Source organism: Chiroxiphia lanceolata, chromosome 6, assembly GCF_009829145.1.
Source record: "Chiroxiphia lanceolata isolate bChiLan1 chromosome 6, bChiLan1.pri, whole genome shotgun sequence".
Classification (NCBI taxonomy): domain Eukaryota; kingdom Metazoa; phylum Chordata; class Aves; order Passeriformes; family Pipridae; genus Chiroxiphia; species Chiroxiphia lanceolata.
The window spans coordinates 50,174,283-50,199,105 of NC_045642.1; the positions used below are offsets into that span (position 1 = coordinate 50,174,283).

Consider the following 24,823-nt stretch of genomic DNA (forward strand, 5'->3'; position numbering starts at 1 on the left):
CCTTAAGAGTCTTCACATAGCTATGAAGACAGTTCATCCATCAGAGAAAGGAGACAAGCAGACTTGTCTTTAAGCAAGGTCAAGAAATACTGTTTTCACAAATGTTTTCACAATTTTTTTTTATTTAGACTGAAAAGCAATTTTTTTGTAAACTCTAGAAGATTTAGGGAGAGATTAAGAGGAATTAAAAATAAAAGCAAAACGACAATACAAGGTGAACAGACCATAACTTTATTGGAGATATACTCAGCTACAATTATTACAAAAAACTATTAAAGGTAATTGTGATCCATAAGGTGCAGATTGCAAACTTCTGCAGCATGATTACAGTATGAATGAATTACATTTTATGTCCCTTAAAGACAGCTGCAGCATGTGATGGTAAATATTTTATTGTCCATCAAATTATATTTGTTATTCATTCTACTTGATTTTAACCATCTTTTCAGTCAAACTATTTACAATAAAAATGCCTGCAATTTCCAATTATTGTTCACAAACATTTTTCTCTCCAACTTGCTGCTGCAGTAAATTCTGAGTGCATCTACAAAGCAATTAAAGTAGTCTGTGGTTGCCATTCAAATAAAAGAGGGAAAAAACCCAAGGACTTTATTGGATAAAATTTATTTTTAAGAAATGTAGTTAGCTTTGACAGAAATTAATTTTAACTGCTAGTGGAGTATACTACAATGACCTCTAGATATTTGCTAACATAATTCAGATTTACAGTTAATATTTAGATTACATTTCATGGTCATGAACTGTAGTGTTTTAAGTTTAAAACCTAATATGAAAATAAAGAAATTAACTTCTTGAAAATTTGAGCAATTGGAAAAGGATCAATGTCAGTAATTCAGTACCAAAAATCAAAATGCTTCTTGCTTCTCTCATGTAATAAATACAGAGATTTCCACGAGAATGTTTTCATGAAGAACCCATCCAAAACACACAAACCCAGAATATTGTCAGGCAGAGGCAAGTGCAGTATCACAGCAGACCACGATGCCATTTGTCATTTGTGCTGCTGTGACTAGGATACAAAGATTTCACTTTCTAAACAGATAAATGCATAGAGTATGTAGCATATGTTATGTCATATGCAGTAACAAAAAAACCACATTTTCCAGTTGACGGTTCTGTATTGGCTTACAAGGAGGAAAACCCAAACTCTGCAACATACATACAAGCACAAGATTTTCATGTGTGTAAAAGAATGCAGTTCCATTGATTAAAATGATACCACATCAATTTGCACCAGCTGAGGATCCAGTGCCTCACCACTGGGCCACTATTATATTCCTCCCCAGCACCAAAACTAGTTCTTGTCCAAGTTCTGTACTCAGCAGTCACAACATACTATTGTGTAATGAGACTTAAAAATAGTAGGCTTTTTTTCTGTATGGACTTTAGCAGCATCAAGCTGAACAAACACTTCAGAAGTCACAACTGAGCACTCAGTATTCAGACTGAGCACAGATTTAGTTGAGGTTGACCAAGTTACTAGGGGCTGTCTTTTCCCAAAAACTACATTATATGTGTAATATGTTGGTTTGTTCAGAGATAATTACTGGAGTGTCAGTCAGAGGTCATTCTAATTTTAATTACTTCACGTAACAGTAAAATGATGCAGTAGAAAAATAATAGCTTTAAAATACAATCAAGAGTTGTTACACATCTTTGTTGTATTTTTCCACATACAGTAAAAATGCCACAGACGTTACAAAATGACCTATTTAAGTTGTGCAAGTAAATGACACATTGCAGGCATTAAAACTATCTTTTTCAAATTCAGTAAATCAGAACAGCAGCAAGGCCAAACCACATTTTTCCTCTCTGTTAAGCATTTTTTCCTTGAAATGAGGTAAAGCATGGTACCAAGTGCAATGCTTATTTGTGCTACATGAACAGAACAGCGCAAAAAAAAAGCCATAAAAATAAAAACGCAGCATAGTTAGGAGGACTGTTTAAAGTACAGTATAACAGGACTTAGATTAAAAGAACCAAGGTTCATGCCAATTAACCCCCACACTATATATGATGAGCCTGTGTGGTTGCTTTTGAAGATGGGCTGCAACAGTCCACTTACACTTGTGCTTATAGCATGTCAAGTGACTTCTATCCCAACCTTCAAATGATCAGATTTAGGTCTTTAATAGCATACACTGTCCAGTATCAAAATCATATCAACTGCAGGGTAAAACACACAGATGTATAACATGGAAACTAATGTGGATTTTTCTGTCTCAAAAGGATAAAAAAATATTTCCATGAGGTCACACTGGAAAAAATTGTGGCATTTAAAACGCATTTAAAAACGCATCAGCAGCAGAAACTATAGTCAGCCACTACACATTTCAGATTTCCAATTCATAGGCTTTATCTAGTAACAAAGTGATCATTAAACTATTCTGAAACACAGAGTAAGTTCAGTTAATTTTCTTTGCATTCAAGCACTCTGTAAGCACTTTACTGCTAACAACTACCTGAAACCCCTGAGAATCTACAACCTTGTAACAATCAGTAAGAAACTTTAGGTGTTCAAAGATTAACCTAAATTTTAGTTTTTCATAATGCAATTAAAACTACTTAAGACTTTCTAGATGGTGTGATTTAATCTAATGATTGATGTCTGGCCAGAAACACAGCATTGTTAACATCACTAATCACGTATTTTCTCTAAGAAACTTCAGTCCTACCAGAAAGAGAGCTATAGCTTAAATCAGTGACTTCTTTTAAAAAAAATTTTTAAACAGCTAACACAAAGCAATTTGCATTTGAAAATTTAGAATGCATGTTTTTATTGTTCCGTATCATTTACAATTGCAGGTCTGATATCCTTGTTATATTTTTATGACTGAAGTACCAAACAAATGCTAGAATTTTTTATAAGCTACTATTTTAGTTATTGGTCTGACTACTATAACAAGCCGCTTTCAAATACAAGAATGGTCCTTGTCACAGAATGAAAAATTACTGAGATAGAAAATATAAGAACTTTTGAAAACTGTATTTCAGAAAAGCTTAATGTCTGCCCCTTGTCACTAAGGCATTTATTTTATTTCTTTGTTAAGAAAGCAAGAGCTGACAGTTTTTGTTTTGTTTTAGTGTGCATTTGTGAGGAAAGGAATATGGTTTAAAAGCAGGAAATACAGTATTTATTTGTAATTTAATACATAAGACACAGCATCAAGTTCAAACTATTGTGCTGGAAAACGTTAAAACACCTTGCTCTGCTTTCTCAAACTTCAAGCATAATTAACAGGGCAAAATTGCAGCAAACCTCTACTGATACTGGTGGGAATAAGAGACCCACAGCTTTTTAAAAGGTAAATTAAGAGGTATTATAGTTACAGTGCAAAAAATTAAAATTTCAAGCATAATATATAAACATAGCACCAAAACAGAAAAAAAACAATGCATGCAAAAACAAAAAGGAAAAAGAAAAGAAAAAAAGAACTGAGGTATTTAAGTGAAGAGTGCCTACGAAAATCTAATTAAAGAAGTATAGGCAAAGCCTAAAAAATAAAAGTATGATTTTCCCCCCCGTACTCCTGGTAGACCAAAACACCAATGAGCTAGTTTCTCTAAATTAAGGACCTAAATCACAGATGTATCAAAAGTACGGCAGTTATATCTCAAACATCAACTTTCATGTTATTTAACAGCACAGCTTTGGTAGATGAAATATGCATGCAACTCTGAAAAGTACAGTAAGAAATTTACGTGGAAATATCTCTAAGTGTAAAGGTGCTCTGTTTGTTAAATACGTAACCAATTGACTATAAAATCTGCAGCATATCTTAGGTGTGATATGTCTAAGGTTATTTTGTTAGAGTGACAGTTTGCACTGTGCAATTATTTGTTGCTGTTTCCAGTATTGGAACTATCTAGCTTGCAGGTTTGTGTAAAACTGGAATTTTAGCCAAAGACCATATGTTGTTTATGGTATAAAAAAAACTGTAGACTAACCACCTCCTCAGAATTGTTAAAAATAACCTAATTACATATATATGAATATAATTTCTATTATAATCCTGTAATAAGTCACAGCTATAGTAATGAGTTGTACTGTAAATATAGAGCTGTATCATTGTAAAATGCATAACAAAATGAAGGGAATGTAAAACAGTTTGTTCCAAAAGAGATCAGAAAATAAAGATTATTAATGAGGGTTTATTTATTTTTAAGGCAAGAACCTTTTTTTATGCAAGACTGTGTGGCATAAGGAAACTGAAGTTTCACTCTATCAGTATGCCAGCCATTTCAGTTAAAATCTGTCCCTAACAAATAAGTGCAATAATGATTGGGAATGCCATCTTAATGTAAAAAGATGACATGTAGAGAAAAAAAAAAAGGAAAATAAAAAGGAGAATACTGGCACACTTAATCTTTCTTATACCCAATCATCCAGTACAGTTTATCAACTGCTTTATGACTGGCACTAGTGCACAGATTGAAGAATTTCAAGATTACTATATATAAATCTAGCAACTGCATTAGGCATAAGCTCCCTCGCCTTCTAACACTAAGCAAAGCTGTACTGACAATAAAAGTAAACCAAAAAGACCTGACAACAATTATTCTGAACACTTGCTAAATGTCATCATTAAAGCACTCTCGTGATTAAACAAAGCAGAAGTGAGGAAAGAAGACAAGATTGTGTTTGCGCAAAAAACTATAACTACAATTAGTTCCAAAATTTTATACATGTTAAATGTTTTGTTATCTATTCTGTTATCAAACTTTAAATTCTGTCTTCCAATTTGTTCCTCTCAACATCAACATTTTTTTTTAAGTTTGCTTTAATTGTATGTGATTTTTTCCCCCCCCCATTTCATTTAGTTTTAAGAGGAGTCTCAGCTGTTTGGGACCTGAGGTTGATTTGCTTTGAGGCTTCGTAGTGCTCTTCTCGCAGCTGCAGATTTGGCAATCCTGTAGCTTCTGCCAACACCTTTAAACTTTCCCTTTCCTACAACTTCCACTGTAACTCTGACCTTTCCATCGTAAGTTCTTTCTGCAGGACTGCAAAAATATACACAAGAATTACTTACTGCCTAAGGCAAGTTAATGTGAAATAAGAGACCTACATTCTCTTTTCTACAGAAGTTAAAGCAGTAAAGTTAAACAGAAATCACTACATTTCTCACAAAGCTATACAAGGAAAAAAAAAACCAAACAGTGGACACAATTATCATGTTAGATACTTAGTGCAAAAGAAATTACAAGTACTTAATTGACATTTAAAAATTCCTAGCAGCTTATGAAGCACAGCTTAGAAATATCTTCTGTCAGTGTGTACCAAAGAAAGTATATTCTTACCTAAATTTGGCTGTCTCCGGCTCCATCTCCAGCAATTCTCGCACCGGGGAACGGGGCACATTAGCAGAAAATTTTTCTATTTGGAAAAAAAGTGGAAAAAAATTAGCTCTGTTCTTTTCATAGCAGATGGTACTTAGGAATTAATATTTTTTTGAAAGCTGGTAATACCTATTAATGGCCTCATCATTGGATAGTACACTTGCCAAACCATTTCCAAAGACATTCCACTATCCATATAAATGGCACCAGCAAGGGACTCAAATATATCCCCCATGGCCTTTGGTACTTCAATGTCTTCCTCTTTTTCTTCATCTTCTTCTGATCTTCTGAGCTGTTTGCAATTAAAAAAAGACAAGGGTGGGAAGGGAGAGAGAAGGAGGGGGGAAAAGAGAGAAATGATTGTTTTACTTACAGTAAAACAAAATCTTCAGAAATGTATATCCTGTGCTGCTTCCTTTGTTTTTGACTGACAACTCTCCACTATGAAATTGGTTTTTTATTCCCCAATGAAACCAAGGTGCTAGATGTATCATTTTTCAAATGGGAAAAAAAAAAAAATTCCCAAACAGCATTGTGTACAGAGGACTTCAAGAATAATTCTGTAGGATTTCACCATGGGTCTGTTTTTTCCAATAAGAAACAGACTCGGCTCCATCAGTTAATATTAGAAATCGACTCCTAACAAAGGAGGAGTTCACACATTATACATCTCCAAAAAAAAGACTTTTAAAATCTGTAAGTCCAATCTCTGGATGAAAGCCGCATGTACCTTTCCTTACCTTATTTACCCCTGAAGACAAGCATGAAACAGGTACCAGTAAAATAAGCCATTAATAACTGAAAACCAGCAACACCAGACTGAGCTAACAGGCACACTTAGCTATTTAAATGTAGCAGACAGGGTTTTCTTCTATGCTACCCATTTAAGACAACAGTTTATTCTCATTAGCAAAACTAAACATTCAGTGTATGTCTTAAAGGTCCTGAGTTAACCTAATCCTTTACTAAAATACCTCAAAAACATGTAACATACATTCACCTAACTACACACAAAGTAACCTGAAAACAAAATTTTTGTTATGCTCCTCTGCCTAAAGAAAAGTAAGTTTCTGTCAGTCCTCTCCCCCAGCAGCTACCCTCTCACTCCATTTGGTCACTATTTCGGGTTTAAAATCTGACTTAGTCCTCTTAAGAGAGACCATAATGTTTCATAAACATATTCCATCCAGTATTTCTACCTAAAATAAATCAAGCAAGTAGTCAGACCTGATGCATACAACAGTGCGAATGGGAATTCTGATGGTAAAAAATAAATTCAATTGTTTTGAATAGTGTATTTCATACCAAGAGCAAACTGTAACACTTCTGAATTATACTGAAATAACAGAAGGAGAGCGAAACTAAGAGCTATAAGGCAAGGGACAACAGATGTTTCAGGAGTGAGATCTGAAAATAAGAAAAGCAGATGATGTGGAGACACATGGAAACCACTCTAGCTGGCATGAACTGTAGAAACAAAGACTCTTGCATTAACTCATGAAATAAGAGTTTCAGTAATTCAGTGCCAGACCAAGATAGGGAGCAGGCATAGGGAGAATGAAACAAGGATTTTATTTGAAACAGCTATCACACAATTTGGTTGCAACTTTGGTGCAAGCTTCTAGGCAATCTTTTTGCACACAAGCAAAAACTAAGCAAAAACAAAGCAAAAAATCACTACTATGAGCTCTTAAAATAAGTTCTTAGCCTTTCCACTCATACTGTGTAGAAAGCAAGTAACAATTTGTTCCTCTAATGTAAAGTAATTTATATTATCCAAATTTCAGTGACAAATTTCTTAGTCAATGCTTAATGAATCTTTCCCATAAAACATGGTTTTCACTCTGCAACAGAGTGCAAGAGCTAGAAACACACACATGTGACTGAAGTATTTTAATTCCCAAGCTTTTAAATTGTCTGTCAGAAACAAAATTACTAAAAGCAAAGTACTGGCGTACTGCTGGAGTAAATGCTAACTTAGTTCTGGAGTATTCTCAGACAAGAGAATTTTTTAAGAGATTGGTTAGCGTTGCAGAAGACAAACTATTATGGATAACACTTTTGAAGAAAAGATAAAGTCTATCTCTTCCAGATCCTGCTTAGAATTTGATCCACCAGGCCTTTGCTCTTGTATTTCCTAAGCAGCTTATATAAATTAGTTTTAGTACAATCTCCAGAAAACAGAGGTTCATTATCATCAGTTTTCCTGCACAGCACAAGATATGACCTTCGTTTGCAGGTCTTCAGTGAAACTATTTTTCAAGTGGCTTACTCGAAAGATGCATATAATGTTTCCCTGGCTAGCAGAAATGAAGCCTTTAGGATCATGTCAAACATACTTGAGTACAGTGCAGTAACACTTGCTCCAGTAGAAACCATCAGAAGAAAATAGCAGAAATCTCTTGTCAGTGTACTACATTTAATAATCCCAGCACCGTGCCAAGGTAGTATTTTTCACGGTGTTGCACAGATATCCTACCTCAAGTCAGCATTATGTAACTTAGCAACCCTTCATCACAATTTTATGTTATAGCAGTGCTTCCAATCAGTTTGGGAAGGAAGCAAGCTAGGTGTGCATGTGTGTCCCATGTTGTTCTAACAAAACAAAAACAAAACAATGACTAAAATCAAGTGTCACAGAAAAGCCTACAGGCAAACTGCTTTCAAATTAATTAATTTCTGAAAGTTCTAATTGATTTTCTACTTTCTGAAAAGACTATTTTACTTTCCATATTGCATCCTTTATTACTGGGAGCCTGCTTCTTGGCTGCTGTGTTCTTAAAACATTACAAAAATGTGCATCACGCTAAGAAATCCAGTGACATGCTTCAAATCAGATACCGAACACATTTCTTCTACTTCCACTAACCTCAGAATCCATTCCTTGCATTTCATTCTTTTCCATTTGAAACTGCACAAAGTCATCAATAACATGAAACAGTTCAGGAGAGACAGCTTTGAAGTACTTGTGGTAGTCATACTTTACAGCTAATGATGCAAAAATGGTATTATTGACTAGAGCAGATCGTAGGTCAGTAAGAACTCCTGGAGAGTGTTGCCGTGGGTCTTCATAAAGGTGCTTGGTTATGAGGTAGTCCAAAATTGCATCTCCCAGGAATTCTAAGCGCTGGTAACAATCTTAAAACGTTGGAAATAAAAGAATGTACAACACCACAATTAAGTTTAACACACACATTCTTTCCAGGCCTTTCTGGATAAGAGGTTTGGTATACTGCCATGTAAATTCCACAAACTAACAAATGCTCAGAGAAGACAATCTATTTTTTAAAACAGGTACCTTTGCATTTAAAGAGATTGCTAATGAATCACTAAAAAAAGAAACCAGGAAAAACCAAATTATATCTAATAATAAAGCCAATTTTGAACAAAATGTTAATTTTTGCCAGGCTAACAAAACAGTTGCGCTTATAATCAATTAATGCTTTTACTCAAGGTCATCACGCTGTGTTGAGAAAGAGTAAAGAGTTTCCACCAGCAGGCTGATCTGAAAACTACTAACAATTAAAACTCAAAAAATTAATACAAAAAGCAATGTATTAAAAAGCAGGGGGGACATAAAATGTGAGATTTTTCATCTAATTTGCCACACACTAGAAACCTTCAAAGATTCCTGTTTCAAATAGTTTTTTAAACCGGCAATTAAAATTGCCAAGCCTTTGCTTTTTTGAAAATTGACAGTGGCCATGGGAACAGAGAGCTATGAACATCTATTTTTAGAATACAAACAAAAGGAAAAACCCTCTTGAATGCAAATAGGGATAGGTAGGTAGAGAAGGAAGGAAGATACAACTATTACAGAAGTTAACATGAGAGTGAAAGGGCTAGTACTAAGCTGCTTTTTTATCAACTGAACATAAGAGGCTGCCACATCTCAACTGCTAGCTACTCCTTAAGAAAAAACGTTACAGGTAACAGAAATTCACAGTTGTCTTACTTGGTAGATAAGAAATGAAATCAAAAGTTTCTGCTACTGACAACATAATTTTAAGTAGTCGCTATGTCTCAACGTTTCTGTTAGTCTATGTGTACATATATATATATATATATACACACACATCTATATATAAATAATCATCTACCTTCTATCTGAAAGTATTTTTTTTCTTTTTATTTGTAAAAAGTAAATATATATGTGGGTAACATTACCTAGAATGAAAAACCAAAGGAACATTTTAGTGTTTTGTCAGAACTGTTTATCAATGTAGTAACATTTCAAAATTACTTATTTCTTTAATTAAAGCAGACGTTTTTCACTCCTTGGAATAAGAGACCATTTCACTATGGAGAAAAATTTCAGACTGTTGACTGCAGAGGAATTTGCCAATCACTACAAATAGGGTTGGAATTTTGCTATGTTTTGCTTTTGATTGCATATTATTGTAGGAAAATATGCAAAGTTTTAGAATGAACAGATATTACATTAATTAGTATAAGCAAATGCAATTAAAGATTACAGAAATACAAATTTCTACTGATGTAAAAGCTTTCATGAGATCATGTACAGAAACATTATGCAGTTAATCTGAAATTAATATTTAGTCAGATTTAGTCAATTACTTCAAACTTTGACTTTAAATATTTACTCAATAAAATGCCTACATTTAAATTAAGCCTTCAAATTCACAACTTCAAAGGGAAGTCTCCATATTCTGCAATCCTACAGATCATTCAGCTAATAAAAACTGTATAGTCTACAATTAATCTTCGGAAGTACAGACAAAGTATAATATTCTTGGAATACAATTATGGAACAGATTTGCTAAATATGACTGCTATTTCCTGAAGTACGTGACAACTTTCCACAGTTCTACAAGAACTTGTTTCTGTTAAATGAGGATCTAATGTCACTCATACAGCTGGTGATACAGCATTGGTGATAAATGCTGCTCTTTCTTGGAACTTGGTGAGGCTTCAGTAAATACATTCTGTCTGCATCAAGTCAAAATATGAATAATGACTGGGATACAGACTCAGCAAGTATCCCCCTCTAAATATTAGGTAAAATACTATTTTCTAAGATTTTGTATTCAGAGATTACTGGCTTCCTAAAGTAACATGTAATGCCTAAAAGCAGAATATATATGGGAGCACAACATATACTACTTCTCTTGCATTTACAATATGGAGAAAAACTATAGATGTTCTTCAAGATAACTTACCAGTAATGGTATTATAATGGTAGGAGGCATGAGTAAATGCCTGAAGAAGGTAAGCCTTGTTCTTAAAACTGTAATTTATTTTCTTCTCAAAGTTTTCAAAACCAGAAATAAGGTGATTAAGGGTTTTTTCAGCATCTGGGTGATCAAACATACACCTCGGTGGAATCTTCAAACAGCCATACTCCAGGTCTTTACACAGAGAAGGCTCTGAATTAGCTACAGAAGCAGAAACAGAGTTTGGTGAAATATTTTTCTGCTCAGTGTTACAGTTCTCTCTCGTAGCACATAAAGTGCCTTCCCAATCAGTCTTTTTAATTACAGGGAGCACCTTCAGCCCCAATGAACACAGGAAAAGCTGAGCAGCTCTTTCACCACAGCTGGTCAGATAGCAGCCCAGCAGGGCCTCCACACAGTCTGCAATGCTCTTATCAGCAATACACTGCTCCGTATGCAAGTCATATGAGATTGACTGTTTTCCTGCATCAACACCACAGTTTTCTTCCGAGGGATTCCAGAAGCCCACTACGAAATCATCCTCTTCAACAGCCTTGCTAGGATCCAGATAGCACATAGCATCCCAAGAGCTATAGTCAAAATCATCAAAATCTGATGAACACTGAACATTACCCAGGGATGACTTTTTGGGTGCTTTCCATTCATAGTTTGAATCAGTGGTTGAAAAGTGTGAGAGTGAAATTTTCTTCACAAAAGCCCCTGATCCCATTAACATATTATCAATGAATTTGATATGCTCCTGATCATACTCCAGAAAATCATCTTCAAAGTCTGTTTCTTCCTTGGGCGATCTCCACATTAGGTCTTCATTCTCTTCATCATCATTATAATCATCAAGTTTACCATTAGCCAACATGTTCTCCTTTGTCTATGAAAGAACACAAAATATACATGAAGAGGGAAATGAGACAGTTTTATTCCAGAAAGATCAGAAGACTAGGATTTGAGAAGTGTCTGCTAAAAATAAGACTGATTTTTATGTTCCTAATTACACTGTCTGATCAGATGCACAATACAACATTTAATTAACACTAGTGTTAACTAGTGTTAATTAACCAAGACTAGAATAATTGCCCTGTAATACAAATGCTTTATTATTAACCTATAATAGTGTGTGTTCTGCATAATACACATGCTGCATTCCATTGGAACCCATGGTTATACTTGGATGTGATGCACATACAACGAGCTTTATATCCACTAACCATTATACACTTGCACACCAAAGTACACAAAAGAAAACTTTAACAAATTTTAGGGAAATACAAGAAAGAGTTCTGGGTACATCCTTCTCTCCAGCTGCTAAGTAAGGCTATTACAAATGTTGAATCAATGTAATTCTGAAGGTTCTTTCTACATCCTTCTATGGCAAACAAGGAACTTGTAGGGTTTACTATATTCGCAATCGTGATAATCTCAGTTTTGGAACACATAAATGGAAAAATGCATCAATGGGGGGTTTATTCAGTCTTTTTTATTTCTTTCTTTCAAGGCTGTTCTTATATCCTTAACTAATAAAAGGCAAAATTGTCACCAATTTTCTAATATTTACATACGTACCCACAATGGCAAAACTAATGAAGTTTCATGTCTTTTCCCTGCTCATATTGAGCAAACTGGTATGGATTGCTGTAAATTATAAACTGAACACAAATATGCCTGAGCTATATAATGCTTTACAATTTGCCACGGCCCCTATCCAGGCAAGCACTTAAACATATCAGATAAATGCACTAGTAGTCTTCCTAACATCAAAAGGACTATTCAGAGGCTCAACACAGCATCACTGACGCCTGCAGGGATTCTGACATTGAATTTGATAGGAGCGAGATCAGATTCAAAGCACTTTTCTAGATTGCATCCTGAAAGCCAACACTCTGTGAATCAAGTGAAACTGCCTGCATCTGCCCTCAGCCTATACATGTCATATTGTAGGGCTCGGCCACTAAATCTTGCAGATCTGTGAACCAGACGGGGATGTCCTTTGGGAATGTTTCCCTTTGGGCAAAACGCACACCCATCCAGAGGTGTAGGTGGGTGGCAGCTGTAAGGTGCAGTAGGCAGCACTTAAAACTATCTAAGGATCAAATAGACCACAGTGTTCCTCATCAGGCTGGAGCAGGCTTAGTTAAGTTTAGTAAGAGGAGAGGAAAAAAGAAGTGGCTATAGAAGTTCTTAGTTTAGACATTCTGCTGGAAAAATTTCTGCTGCTGTAATTACTCATCTGACATACACACAGCAGGGACTTCTGTAACTTAAATTGATCAGAAAGAGAAACTGAAATTGGATTTAAGATAGTTACTTTGGATACTTGTAGTAATATAATGCCTAAAGTAAGATTATTTTAACCAGTCCCAACAGGAGTGAATGCTGATTTTTTCTTGTTACACACCACCTGTCATATCTGTCACTGAAATAAAAATAACTCTCTGAATGAGATATGTCTATATGGACACTCCAAAATAGGTTTTGGTGTCTGTTTTTGCAAAGATTTAACAAATTATAAAATTTAAATTTTTACTATTATTTCATTCTCAATTTTCTTAAAATTCTAATTAGCAGGACAGCTACATGAATTATCCTAACATTCTCTGTATATTGCTTCTTGAACATAAAAAAAAAATTCTAAGTGATGAGAATGAACAGTGGGTAAAGAAGCCAGGAAGCAATTCTGATCATTGACTTTTTTATCATTAGCATTTAAAAAATAAATCAACGGTGAACCCCAGAAGAAAGATCTTTTTCTTAAATATTACACATAAGTGCTTTTTTCATACTTTTTTGGAAATCAGCCATTTGATAAAAAGAACAAAGATCCTTTCCCTTAATAAAGCTTGATAACACTAAAAATACTAACATTTGACTAGGATGTTTTAGTAATAATTGATCATAATGATACGAGATCTCTAGTTCCACTTACAAACCATCATCCCATGGATGAAGAACAAAATTTACATCCAAGAAAGCAAAACACCTACGTGGCACAAACCCCTCCACTATGTGGTTGCATCGCTGTCAGCATTTTGGTCTGAAATTGTGTGTTTTATTTACAAATAAACAGTGACTATTAACAAGGTAGAGGCCACTGAAAAGTTGCAGAGAATTGAAACCTTTTGAAAACCAACAATTAGCTCCAGTCCCAAATGTACTATCTCATTTGCCAGAAAGATATAGCAGGAAGTCTCTCTGAAATGAAATCTTGGCACAATACAGAACCACAATAATCAGGTTGTTTTATTCTGCAATAAACATTTATTTGCACAGTACATCCACCTAACAGTCTTCTCATGTGCCCTCTGGTGGTACTACAATCCGAGTGTGGTCTTCAGAATGGGGAAAAAGAAAAAAGTCCCTCCACCTCCTTCCCCTGAATCCTGAACCAGTCTCAAACGCTTCAAGATCGTGTTACTGACTGCTGTGATCACTGGTATTTCTTAACATCACCTTCTACTCTCAACATGCAATGCATTTAGTCAGAAAATAATGTGAACCTTTTCTCATTAAGACTCGTCATTCTGAAGCTTTTGGTGATAAGATAGTGGGAGTCTAAGCCAGCACAGTACTTCAGATGAGAAGCAGCTCTCAGTCATACCCGCGGTGTAGCTACCAGCAATCAACACCGAACGTTTTCTCAAGCCAGTTCTACTCTTCGTTCTGCCTCAGCACTATGAAAAATACTAAGTCCTTTCCATATATTCTATAAAGGTGAACTCATTATTTATTAAAAAGCAGACAGTGTTCTGCCTGAATATATAGCAAAAGCAGTGATGATAACACTTTATCATTTAAAATTTGCAACAGAAACTTCAGAAAAACTTGTGAGAGCAGGTTAACTATAAGCAGGAAAGTGTTTCTTCTCTGTTTCTCTCTTAATATCTACACTCATTATTGGATGACGTGCAATAAAATTTCCTTACTTCAGGTTCAGAATTAGTTTTCCTCTCATTTTCTTTAACTGACAGAGAAGTTTTAGAAAGAAAAAAAAGATACAGATTTACTTTTTTTTTGGCTGAAAACAGAGCGAAGTATCTGGGGGGTGGGGCAGGAGAAGGTGGGGGTGAAAGGATACAGACACCTGAACAATTACTCATCAACATAGTTAAATGAAGTCTTACCATTTCATCTTTCTCCCACTTATCAGTGTTGCTCTTGTCCTGGTTTACTATGTAACCAGGAGGAAGCCAATTGACCGGAGGATCAAATATCGACACAACCATGCGACTGGGTAGTCCCTTCTTTTTTCCAAGGCGATATAAGTTACAGTTGCTGACCTTTAAGAAAAACATTCTCATAAACCTCTGGACGTATATTTACATAAAAATACATTAAAATGCAAAAGGAGCAAAACAATTTTACATGTCAAGCCAGATCTTGTACCATTATGCATTTTCTCTAGTTCTCAAAAGGGAGTTCAGTTTTCCTAATATAGTATAGCCAACTCAAAACAAGATATACATCTTGCTTTTCATATTTCTTTGAGGCCAAGCATATCAGGTGTGACAACTTCGGTTAAAGAAATCTAATAGATTATATTCTAATTGCAAAACAAACTTACTGCTCTTCTGAAATAACAGTAAATAGAACCTGTATAAGTGTCATTAATTACCAGTGTAATCAACATTCAGACTAGACCTGGAATGAAAAATTATTATTTATGGGTACACTGACCTAAACCTTGGCAGTAGAAAGTGTTAAAACTGTTCTGTACAAAAAAATCTTATTAAGTCATAATCCAGATGTTATTTTAACAGCCTCTAAAATGATTTTAGATATTTTTAAGGGAAGGGAAAAATGCATTCTCACAGACACAAACATACTTCCTTTCCCTTTTTAACTATCAACTTCTGATCTTTTTTTCTCCTTTCAAACACATTTTCCATGTTTTAGAATCCTGAAATTTGAATGTGAATAATCAATCACTTCTTTTATTTGAATAGTGCAATTTATTTCACTTCCACTGAGATGCATTTTATTAGAGGTAGACAATCAAAGCCTTACTATTTAATTCAAGTTATCATATTATGTGGGGGGAAAGAACAAAATGAACAAAAGCTTTCACATGATTGCTTATTCCAGTAGGAGTAGAACTGAAGACTCTGCTCCCTACTATTTACATTTAGTCTAAAATACTTTCAAAAGTTTTGATGCAACAGTTTTGTAAGATTTTTTTTGTTGTTTCCTTTTTAAGTGTGTCTGTAAGAGCATGCTAAAAATTTTCCAGGAAAGGAACTTATTGAAGAAACAAAGAAAAGCCAAGTACAGGTATAACCTACAGCTCTGTGTTGGAACTCAATGCTTCATTCAAGCATTCCTGTTAAGAGTTTCTACTGAATACAGTTCTACTGTTCAGTGCACCAAACATCCTCACTAACCCAGAACTTTTAGTTCTATTCAATCCTGTTCTTTCTTAGGTTCATAATCACCTGGTTTAGACTTCAAACTGAACAGCAGAAAACAGTTTCAATCAAGCACAGTTACAACAACATTAAGCCCACAGTCCTGTATTTTTATTCCTAATATGCATGCTACTTGATGTATAATCAGCAAAGCTGTGGAATTAAATCAACCTGTTCCCATTCAGTCTTCTGGCAAAAATTTCATATATATGGTTTGTTACAGTATGCCTTTGGTATAATAACAGTGGATTGTTACTACTCACTTTTTTGCTTCTCATATATGACAGCCGTCCCTCGTGAGCATCGGGGTAAGTGCAAAACAAGTATGTAGTGATGGCATGCTTTAAAAATGAATCACCAAGCATTTCTAGTCGCTCCAGGTTAAATCCATCACTAGCATTTGAAAGAGTCAAAGCTTGAAGAATGAGACCAGGATTAGGACCGAGAGTTTTTGAGGAGTACCCAGTGGAAGGGCTCTTTTCAGAATCTGCTCTGTCTTTTGAAAGATTATTAGCTTTTGAAGTACTGGTGGTCACTGCCATTTTGGGGCATCCATCTGAGGTAGATCTGTTAGCATTTCCATCAAGGTATTTATTACTCAGTAGAGTACATTCATTGCTGGGCTTGGGCTGGTTCTCACTGTTGTATAAATTCTGAATGGGATATGAGGTAGTTGGTTGTACAGGTATTTCCTGCCTGCAGTAATTCAGCTGATTTCCTTGGCAAAAGTCTCTGTTAACTAAATCACAATTGCCATTGGCAAGATTTTTATTATAAGAAACACCATTAATTGCTGCAAGTTCTGCCGAGACATCAATTTGGAGTTTACTGGGTGACTCACTGAGCAATGTTCTGTAACTCACAGACATTTGGTCATGGTTTTCTGCAGAAGAGGTTCTATTAGCACCTTGATGTGCAGCATTTTCAGGGACTACAATTGTGCTGTGCTTACAGTAATTTTCATTCTCTACTACTGAGGAGTTGGGAAGAGAGATGAAGGATTTGCTGTCAATAGATTTTTTCCATCCGAAGTCCAAGTTAGGATATCTGTAAAAATATATGCGGGGTTTGTTAACAAAAAAATGTTATCACAAGGCAAGAAGACTCTACATGCACATACATGTTTAAAAAGAGTAACAGCCTTCTGAAAAGAACTGTGACTGCAGCATGTAACTTCACCATTCAAAGTCAATATTTTTCAACTATGTTTTACTGAGAAGTGACAGGAGTTAAGCAAAGGGTATCAGTTTTATAATTCACACAATAATAGTTAAGTTTCCACCTTGTTTTCCAATCAATTCAGGTATCATGTTGAAAAAATACGTGCCTGAAATCTGCAGGAAGTGATTTAACCCCTACACCAGCATCAGTGGCTGTTTGAGCTCTTAGTTCCTCTGCTGTCAAAAGGCAGTGCAGGCGGTAAAGTATGCTGGGGAGGCAAACTGCTTTTCTCCACAATGATGCTGGAATAGGATGTATAGCACAAAGCTCAGGAACCAGTATCTGGGGAGAGGGGGGAAAGAAAAGAATTTTCCTTGTAAAGTTCTCAGATCACTATTAAAGGAGTCCACTTGAATTAGATACTTCTATTTTACCTGCTTATTCTGCAAACTTTCCCACTTTGCCTTCCTCTTCTCAGCACTGCTTAGTGGAAGTGCTTTTCCCTTCTGATTCAAATGGCGAGGAGTCAAAAGATTAAGTCTAAAAACCATGTGAAAATACTGTGATGTAAGTACATAATTAATGAACAGAACTTACTAGTCTAAACTTTCTAAAGTGATGACTTTTCTTAGTATTCAATTTCAATGTGCTGTGAAGTGACAGCACAATTACATCCGGGAAAAAATGGACTTGAGTTATAATTGGTTTTACATAAGTTAGGTAGGTCTCAAGAAAAAGAAAATCGGTAATTATTTTGGAGGACAGAAGCTCTCAGCTTTATCCCATAATTAGGAAAAAGGAAAAAAAAAAGGCATTTTACTGTCAAACTACAAACATCAGACAAATATGACTGTTGTTACCTTGAAGATGTGTGGTCCACATCCAGCAGTGGCTGGTTGAGATTGGTTAGGTCAAGATTATACTTTGTTTTATAATATTCAGCAAAAGTTTCATATTCAGGGGAAGGGAATTTACTGAGTGGAGTAAGATCAGTGTATACATCAGCTACATAGAATCGATGAGGCTGATCAAAATTTCGATACCTAAAAAAAAAATAAAATACTTTGGCATTACGGTAAAGCTTTTGCTAAGTTCCTTGTGTTCTAATGTGGTCAGGAGTTATAGTTAAAGAGTTCACTTGAGATTTTTGGTTGGTGGTTTTCTTTTTTGTTGTAGAAATCACTTGTTTAGCTAACTCAAATATTAAACGAGATGTGCTCTGTGATAAGGACAAATAAAGTCAATCTATAATCTGTGAAATTTCCTTTACAGATAAACATTTAAATTAAATGGAGGATCTATGTCTTCAACACGCAATAGAAAAATCAAGCTCTGGACAACCGTAATGCTACAAATTATAATTTCTTAATTCCAAACACCTACCAATTAAACTTGATAATCTGGCTTTTTATTATCTAGTCTCCTACATGGTATTCTACATCAGTACAGAGTTCCTCTGCATACAAAGATTGTACTGCCTCACATCTAAACTGTCTTTTTTACCCAAGTCACCCCACAAAAAGAATACAAAACTTCAAATATGTAGCAAGGTAAGTTCACAAGCCCTTCAAGGGCAATGCAGATCTTGTAATACAGAAGACTGAAATTAGAGCCAGAATGCTGCAACATCTTTACTGTAGCTACTGATGCTCATTGGAAACTATGGTGATAAACATGCATGGGAAAATAATATTAATGATGAAAAATCATTAAATCAATATTCAATAATTAGATTTGCATAGTAGGTGATTTCATACTTTGACCTGGTGCATCTATCATTTTAAGTTGCTATGCAAATATCTAAATAGATATCTCCAAATAAAATTTTCACAGTATTAATGAACCTTTTCAGTTTCTACCGGGGAGGGGGGAGGGAGGGGGAACAAAAAAAAAAAAAACACTGATACAGGTGAGGCCAAAACAAAGTACTTACATTTATCTTCTATATATATTTAGCAAGTACTGTTGTTTACAATACACTAGATACAACACAAGCCAGTCAGTCCATACGGAACAATTAAGCCTCCACAGAGCCTACCAATTCTGGAGAACCTTTGCATATCCAGCACGTAACATGAATACCACTCAATATAAAGATTCTATTAACTGGTCTCTATCACTTGTAATTTTCCCATCTACCAGTAGCATACCTTCCTTTAACAGGCCTTAGGTGTGAATAAGCAGTAACCAAAGAACAGGACTCCCACTCAATCTTCCAAATGAAAATTAGTTTCAGTAGGCCAGCTCTTGATGAAGTCACAATGTTTTATCAGAATACTGCATAAGTTTTGTGGTGAGCTCTACTATTTCTAATAAAAAGGTAATGAGTTTTGGGAGACCTAAACACTTAAATCCTACTATATAAGATTAACTACTCATTAAAAAAAACCCCAAACTTTAAATTGTTTGAGACGCAACCAGATACCTTCAAATTAATGGCATACAGTTCATAAAAAGCAATTCTGCTGCAGATACTAACATTCCCTTATTACAAGTGTTTGTATAAATACAGTAAGTACATACCTAAATATAGAGTACTCACCGTGGAATGATAACTGCGTCCTGGTAATCTTCTAACTTGAAAATAAAAGGCATTTCTTTTGTATACTGTGTACTGGGAATGCCTGTACGTGCCTCGGATTTCTCAATGTCTTCCATAAACTTAAAGTCAATGTCCAAAGTGCTGGAGTCATCAACTTAAAAAGGAAAATGCACAACTCAGTTTTCCAGGCTGAACTTTTCTTAGAATTTGTAAATTACAAAATTTTTGTTCTTACCAACATTAAGAGGTAGAACACAATAGGCTGAATCAGCTTCTGTGGGTTTGAACTCTAGTGCAGGTTTCTCAAGACGAAGAATATGTGAAAAAATGTACTGGTGGAGTCTCGTTATCAGCTCAAGCATTTGCAGAGACAGAGTAAAACCAGATTTCTTAAGCTCAATAGATATTGTAACCTCTCCAGAGCGAGTATACACAGGAAAGTGAGGAATCTAAAGAAACAAAACCCAAAGAAATCACAAAAGACAATTCAGAGTAGGATTCCTCTACAGAGTACTGGTTGTTTAGTTCAGATGCTGAAGCAATGTTTGCCTGACCCCACAGCAAACTGGATCAAATTGGATTAGAATTTTGAACCGTGATGACCTGCAACTACAGATGAGATTTTGAAAGCTTAAAGAATGACTGATTTGGTTTTTTAAATAGTTCTCCTTGTGCTTTACAGTTCTTCTCTTTATAAAAGGTAGGCAGAAAAAGAAGTATTTTCTATTATGAAGGAAAAAATGTTTTCATGTGTGGACAACAAAAAATACAACTTGAAAAAAATCTTCTTCAACTGAGTCTGTCCAAGAGAAAACGTCTACTAAAAATTTTCCGAAGCAAGAGGTGTCAATTTCAATAAACATGGTTGACTTTTTCTGCTGCTGCTGCAGACCAGGAATGCTGAGGAGTTGTTACCATAGCTTTTGTATAGATAAGGTAGTGGGGGTGTAGGCCATCTCTGCAGCTGAAATGTCAACTCCTGTCATATCTCATACAAAGAAGGAGGGACATTTTGGATTTGCAAGTGCAAAATCCTAAAAAATAAATTTGTAAAACAAAAGGTCAAAACAGAACAGATAGTTCTATCCATAAACACAAAAAGTGGAGACTTGATTGGATGGATACTGTTGTTTATTTTCTTGAGGCTGCCAGATACAAGCAGTACTCATGGTCATTTCCAACTCTTCAGTCTTGAGGGGGGAGCAAGTGGAAAGCAACAGGTTGTAAGGCATGTAGAATAAGGAAAGGAAATAGTTTCCTTACTTGAGGTATAGGTTTGGCTGTCAATATGCCAAAACATCTTGTTGTATCCTCAGGAGGATATAGCTTTCGTCTCCTGAAGTTGAGCTCATCAGGTAGAGGAGTTGTTAACACCATTCCTATTACATACAGGTAACAGGGCTGATCAGGTTTGGGGTAACTATCCCTCAAACACTCTGGAATCTAAAAGTCAAAAAAAAAGAAAAAACATTAACACAATAAAAATCAGCAAAGTTCACCTAAATACTATTCTTTGAACAAGGTATCACATGTTGATTTGGAAAGGCATTGCTAAAAATAAGGAATAAAAAAAAAATTAATCTGGGCTCAAGTAGTGTTTTTTTCTTAAGCAAAAGTGTTTGGTCAGCAGCCTGGTATGGCAGCCACGAAATCTGTCCAAATACTTGCATCAAGGAAACATGATGCTCCCAGATCTTCCTATTAGCCAAGAGGCAACTTCTACTACATCCCTGATCTTACTCTGTTATCCACCCTATCTTAAAAATGCCAGTTTAACTGTAGAACACAGGCAGCACTTAAATACATAAATACCATAAATACAACTGAAGTGTTGATGCCAATGTCTGATTTAACCAGTAACTCTGGAGCACACTATGTCCAAGCTCTTTGGACCTTAACAGGGGGGCCAAAAAAATCTACATCCCAGTAATTCAATTTTCACATAAAGCTTCATTGCAGCTTCATTAACACAGATTCTTCTTCCAGCAGAACTGAGAAGTATCAAAAATGTTTTTCATACACTTGGGACAAAAAAACAAAATTCAAGGGACTGCCCCTTTGCCCAGGTACTACATTATATGAGTTCTCATAACAATTCTAGCTTGCAGATGTGAACACTCAGCCACAAGCACTTTTAACTCTGCTGTTTGTGTTTGTCACAGACATTAAGAAACCATGCTTTATGTTTGGTAGGAGTTCATTACTTTGCAGGTCTCAAAATTGATCCTCCTGTTTGTCTAAAACTAAATTGCAATACATGTAGTCCTGGATTTTAAAGTTACACTGCAGTAAAACTATGGCCTTGACTTAATGGAAAATTACTCATAAGTTTAATAACTACATTAAGCCCAAGAGGATCTTAGAGACCTTAAACATTTGCCAAAGCTTCTTTTCCAGATGTGAAAAGTTGGGACAAAAGCAAAGAAAAATATTCTTAGATTCCCTATTAAAAAAAAAACCAAACTGAGAAAGAATGATGCATCACTAGACAAATCAACTCCTCTGAACGAGATAGAATAAGCTTGCATTTTATGAGTCACCCCAATCACTAGTGAGGCAAGAAGATAGAGAAAAGTACTTGTAACAACCGACCAAGAAACACTGCAAAGATGCAAAGTGTTTGTGGAGTCTTGCACGAAAAAGGTTTTCTCATCTGTCATTCCCTCTGTGATGCCATGGTATCCTTCCCAAAACTTTCCTAGTAACTGATTACTGGAACTACTAATAAAATTGGGGCATGTGGAAGATGGCAAGAATGGAATTACTGAAGGGCTACGACCATAACTGAGGCTGCACATGAAGGTACAACACAGCACTAGAGTCCACTAATGTGGGTGTCCATGCTGACATTCCTCCATATGACAAAGACTATCAGTTTCTCCCTGAAACGCAGATTATCAGATTCTGAATTAGGTACCTGTCCTATTCAAATGACCTTAGACAGAACTGTAACAATTGCAGGGGAACAATGAAGGTTCCAGAGTAGTTGCAAAATACTCTGACACAGCTTTTTTCCTCTATTTTTCCTTATTTTTAAAGTATTTGAAATTCCCATACACATACCATTTAAGAAATCCAACGCTACAAACTGATGTGGTTGAAGCCTGTTACAACAGAACTGTGGATAAGTTACTTAATGCAGCACTGTAGTATACCTTTTGGTATATTAAGTATAATATTTAGAACTATTTTAAAAATGAAAAAATAGTAAAAGTATACTTATTTGATATACTAAGATTTAAACCAGAAGCTACGAAATTCTGTGTTCAATCGGTAAACTTCCCAAATTAAACCAGGTATCTAAAAAAACCTCCATCTATTTCTGTGTTTAGCCCCGTGTATCTCCTTGTCTAGAAAGTCAATAATTCCTCCTTTGCTCTAGTGCATTTGCCAGAGAAGGTAAATATTTTACAGATTATTAATGGAGGACAATTTTCCTCACACTTATTTTCATACCAGGCTAATAGTCAACCAGCCCTACACAAAGTGGATGCTCCTTGAACTTACACGCATGCTTCCAAAACATGTGGTACCATAAATTCAGGTAACAGTGCAATTTTACACAGAATTTGAACTGCAAAATATTTTCAATATAAATGCAAGACACGTTGCAAAAAATACTTATACGATTAAGAGTTAGCAATTCTGTCTCATCAGTACATAAGGTATTTGATCAGAGGTGTGGACAGCAGCGAGTGATACTAACAGCTTTAGGATAGCACTGTCTTCGTTTTGTAGAGCCTGGTCTTCCTGGAACACTGGTTTCTTCTTCATCGTGTAAATCAAGTTCCTCCTCATATTTAACCGTTTCTTTACCAACTGGCATCAAATGATCATCCAGTTCACCTGATTATTATGAAAGAGTGCGAAGAAATAGCATTATGAACAATCAAATCTTGGTTCCTTCACATCCTACACATCAGATGAGACTGCTCATGAAAACACCTCACATAAGTTTTTAAAATACACACACTCCTGCAAGATTCCAAAAGTGAAACTTTGGGGAAAGAGTGATAAAGACTGAATTTTGGGCAAAAATACTCATTTACAGTAAAACCCACTGAAATTAAAAAACTGAATTCTCTAATGAAAATATCAAAAACCAATGAATTCTTTTTGGCCATAAAAGGCAATCCTTGACTGAAATACTAATTTAAAAATCACTCACGTGGAGTTAAGCCAAGAAAGAGGGAACAGTTATACTTCTCTATCATTCTAAAAAGTAAATTACTACTGTAGAATATGCACTCTCAACACTGGGTTGAGCCATTAGAGTGTTATTCTTGGATACGTTTATCGGTATGAATTCAGTGATCAAAGGGTTTAATTCAGAAATAAAATACAAACACCAGACCTACAAATTTTTTTACTTAAAAGATACATAAATACTTCTGTACTTCAAAAAACTCATAACATGGAATTCTCTTCAAAATGTTACACAGTGAAGAACACGCTCCATTATACTTACAGGAGACAAGAGAGCTGAAGTAGTCCCTCAATGTACTTTTTTTGGAACATGACTTATGATACAGTAGAGAAAACAATAAATTTAGGTTTGTGTATTATTATCTTTTAATTTGTCACAATTCACTTTAAAAGGCAAGTTATCTTTTGGCTGCAGGATATAGTTTCTGACCTACAATCAATATCTTCTAGAGAACAAGACTCTTTTCCCTTTTAAGAAGTATATTCATTGGCAAAATCTGTGTCTGTACTAATCTTGTTTTTGCTGTTTAAGACAAAATACGTTATACAACAAGATTTCCCTGGAAAATTTAACTTTAGTTTATAAGATCTGAGTTAGATTGATAAGTACATGATCATATTACAAAACAAGGCAAGTAAAAGAAAGTTACAATAGATGGCTACAGCAGAAATGCATGTATATACCATATATCATCATATATATCATCTACACCATACGTAATTTCTCAACTATAAAACATACTTTACCAAAGAGGTTGCTTTTTCAGTTCTTACCAATTTTGTGCAGTTTTTCACAGCAAATAAGAGCTACAACTCTCTCAGCCAGTCTTGCACAACTCATTGGAGGACCCTATAAACATTTAAATACTTCATCAAAACTTTGGTTGATTAGCACATTACTTATCATACTTGTTTAATTAGTTTCACACAAGCATATCAGGTAAGCAAAGTTTTTTTAAAAAAAT

General features: G+C 35.2%; 1 protein-coding gene across 3 annotated transcripts in view; it reads right to left on the reverse strand.

Annotated features, from left to right (window-relative positions):
- Nucleotides 1-210: 210 nt before the first annotated feature.
- The window catches only part of DICER1 (dicer 1, ribonuclease III), a 64,225-nt gene continuing 39,612 nt past the window's right edge, over nt 211-24,823 (reverse strand). For 2 of the 3 annotated variants that reach the window (XM_032692303.1, XM_032692302.1), the window contains 15 exons: nt 24,633-24,708; nt 23,359-23,498; nt 20,916-21,095; nt 19,888-20,101; nt 19,653-19,806; nt 17,971-18,153; nt 17,545-17,650; nt 17,277-17,452; nt 16,213-16,996; nt 14,669-14,824; nt 10,539-11,421; nt 8,228-8,496; nt 5,488-5,650; nt 5,320-5,395; nt 1,644-5,022 (listed from right to left, as the gene is read on the reverse strand). In XM_032692303.1, coding sequence (XP_032548194.1) covers nt 4,857-5,022; nt 5,320-5,395; nt 5,488-5,650; nt 8,228-8,496; nt 10,539-11,421; nt 14,669-14,824; nt 16,213-16,996; nt 17,277-17,452; nt 17,545-17,650; nt 17,971-18,153; nt 19,653-19,806; nt 19,888-20,101; nt 20,916-21,095; nt 23,359-23,498; nt 24,633-24,708 — 3,726 coding nt within the window. In that variant the 3' untranslated portion in view covers nt 1,644-4,856. Of the gene's footprint in view, nt 5,023-5,319; nt 5,396-5,487; nt 5,651-8,227; nt 8,497-10,538; nt 11,422-14,668; nt 14,825-16,212; nt 16,997-17,276; nt 17,453-17,544; nt 17,651-17,970; nt 18,154-19,652; nt 19,807-19,887; nt 20,102-20,915; nt 21,096-23,358; nt 23,499-24,632; nt 24,709-24,823 lie in introns of all 3 variants that reach the window. The other variant, XM_032692300.1, reaches the window with a different exon arrangement.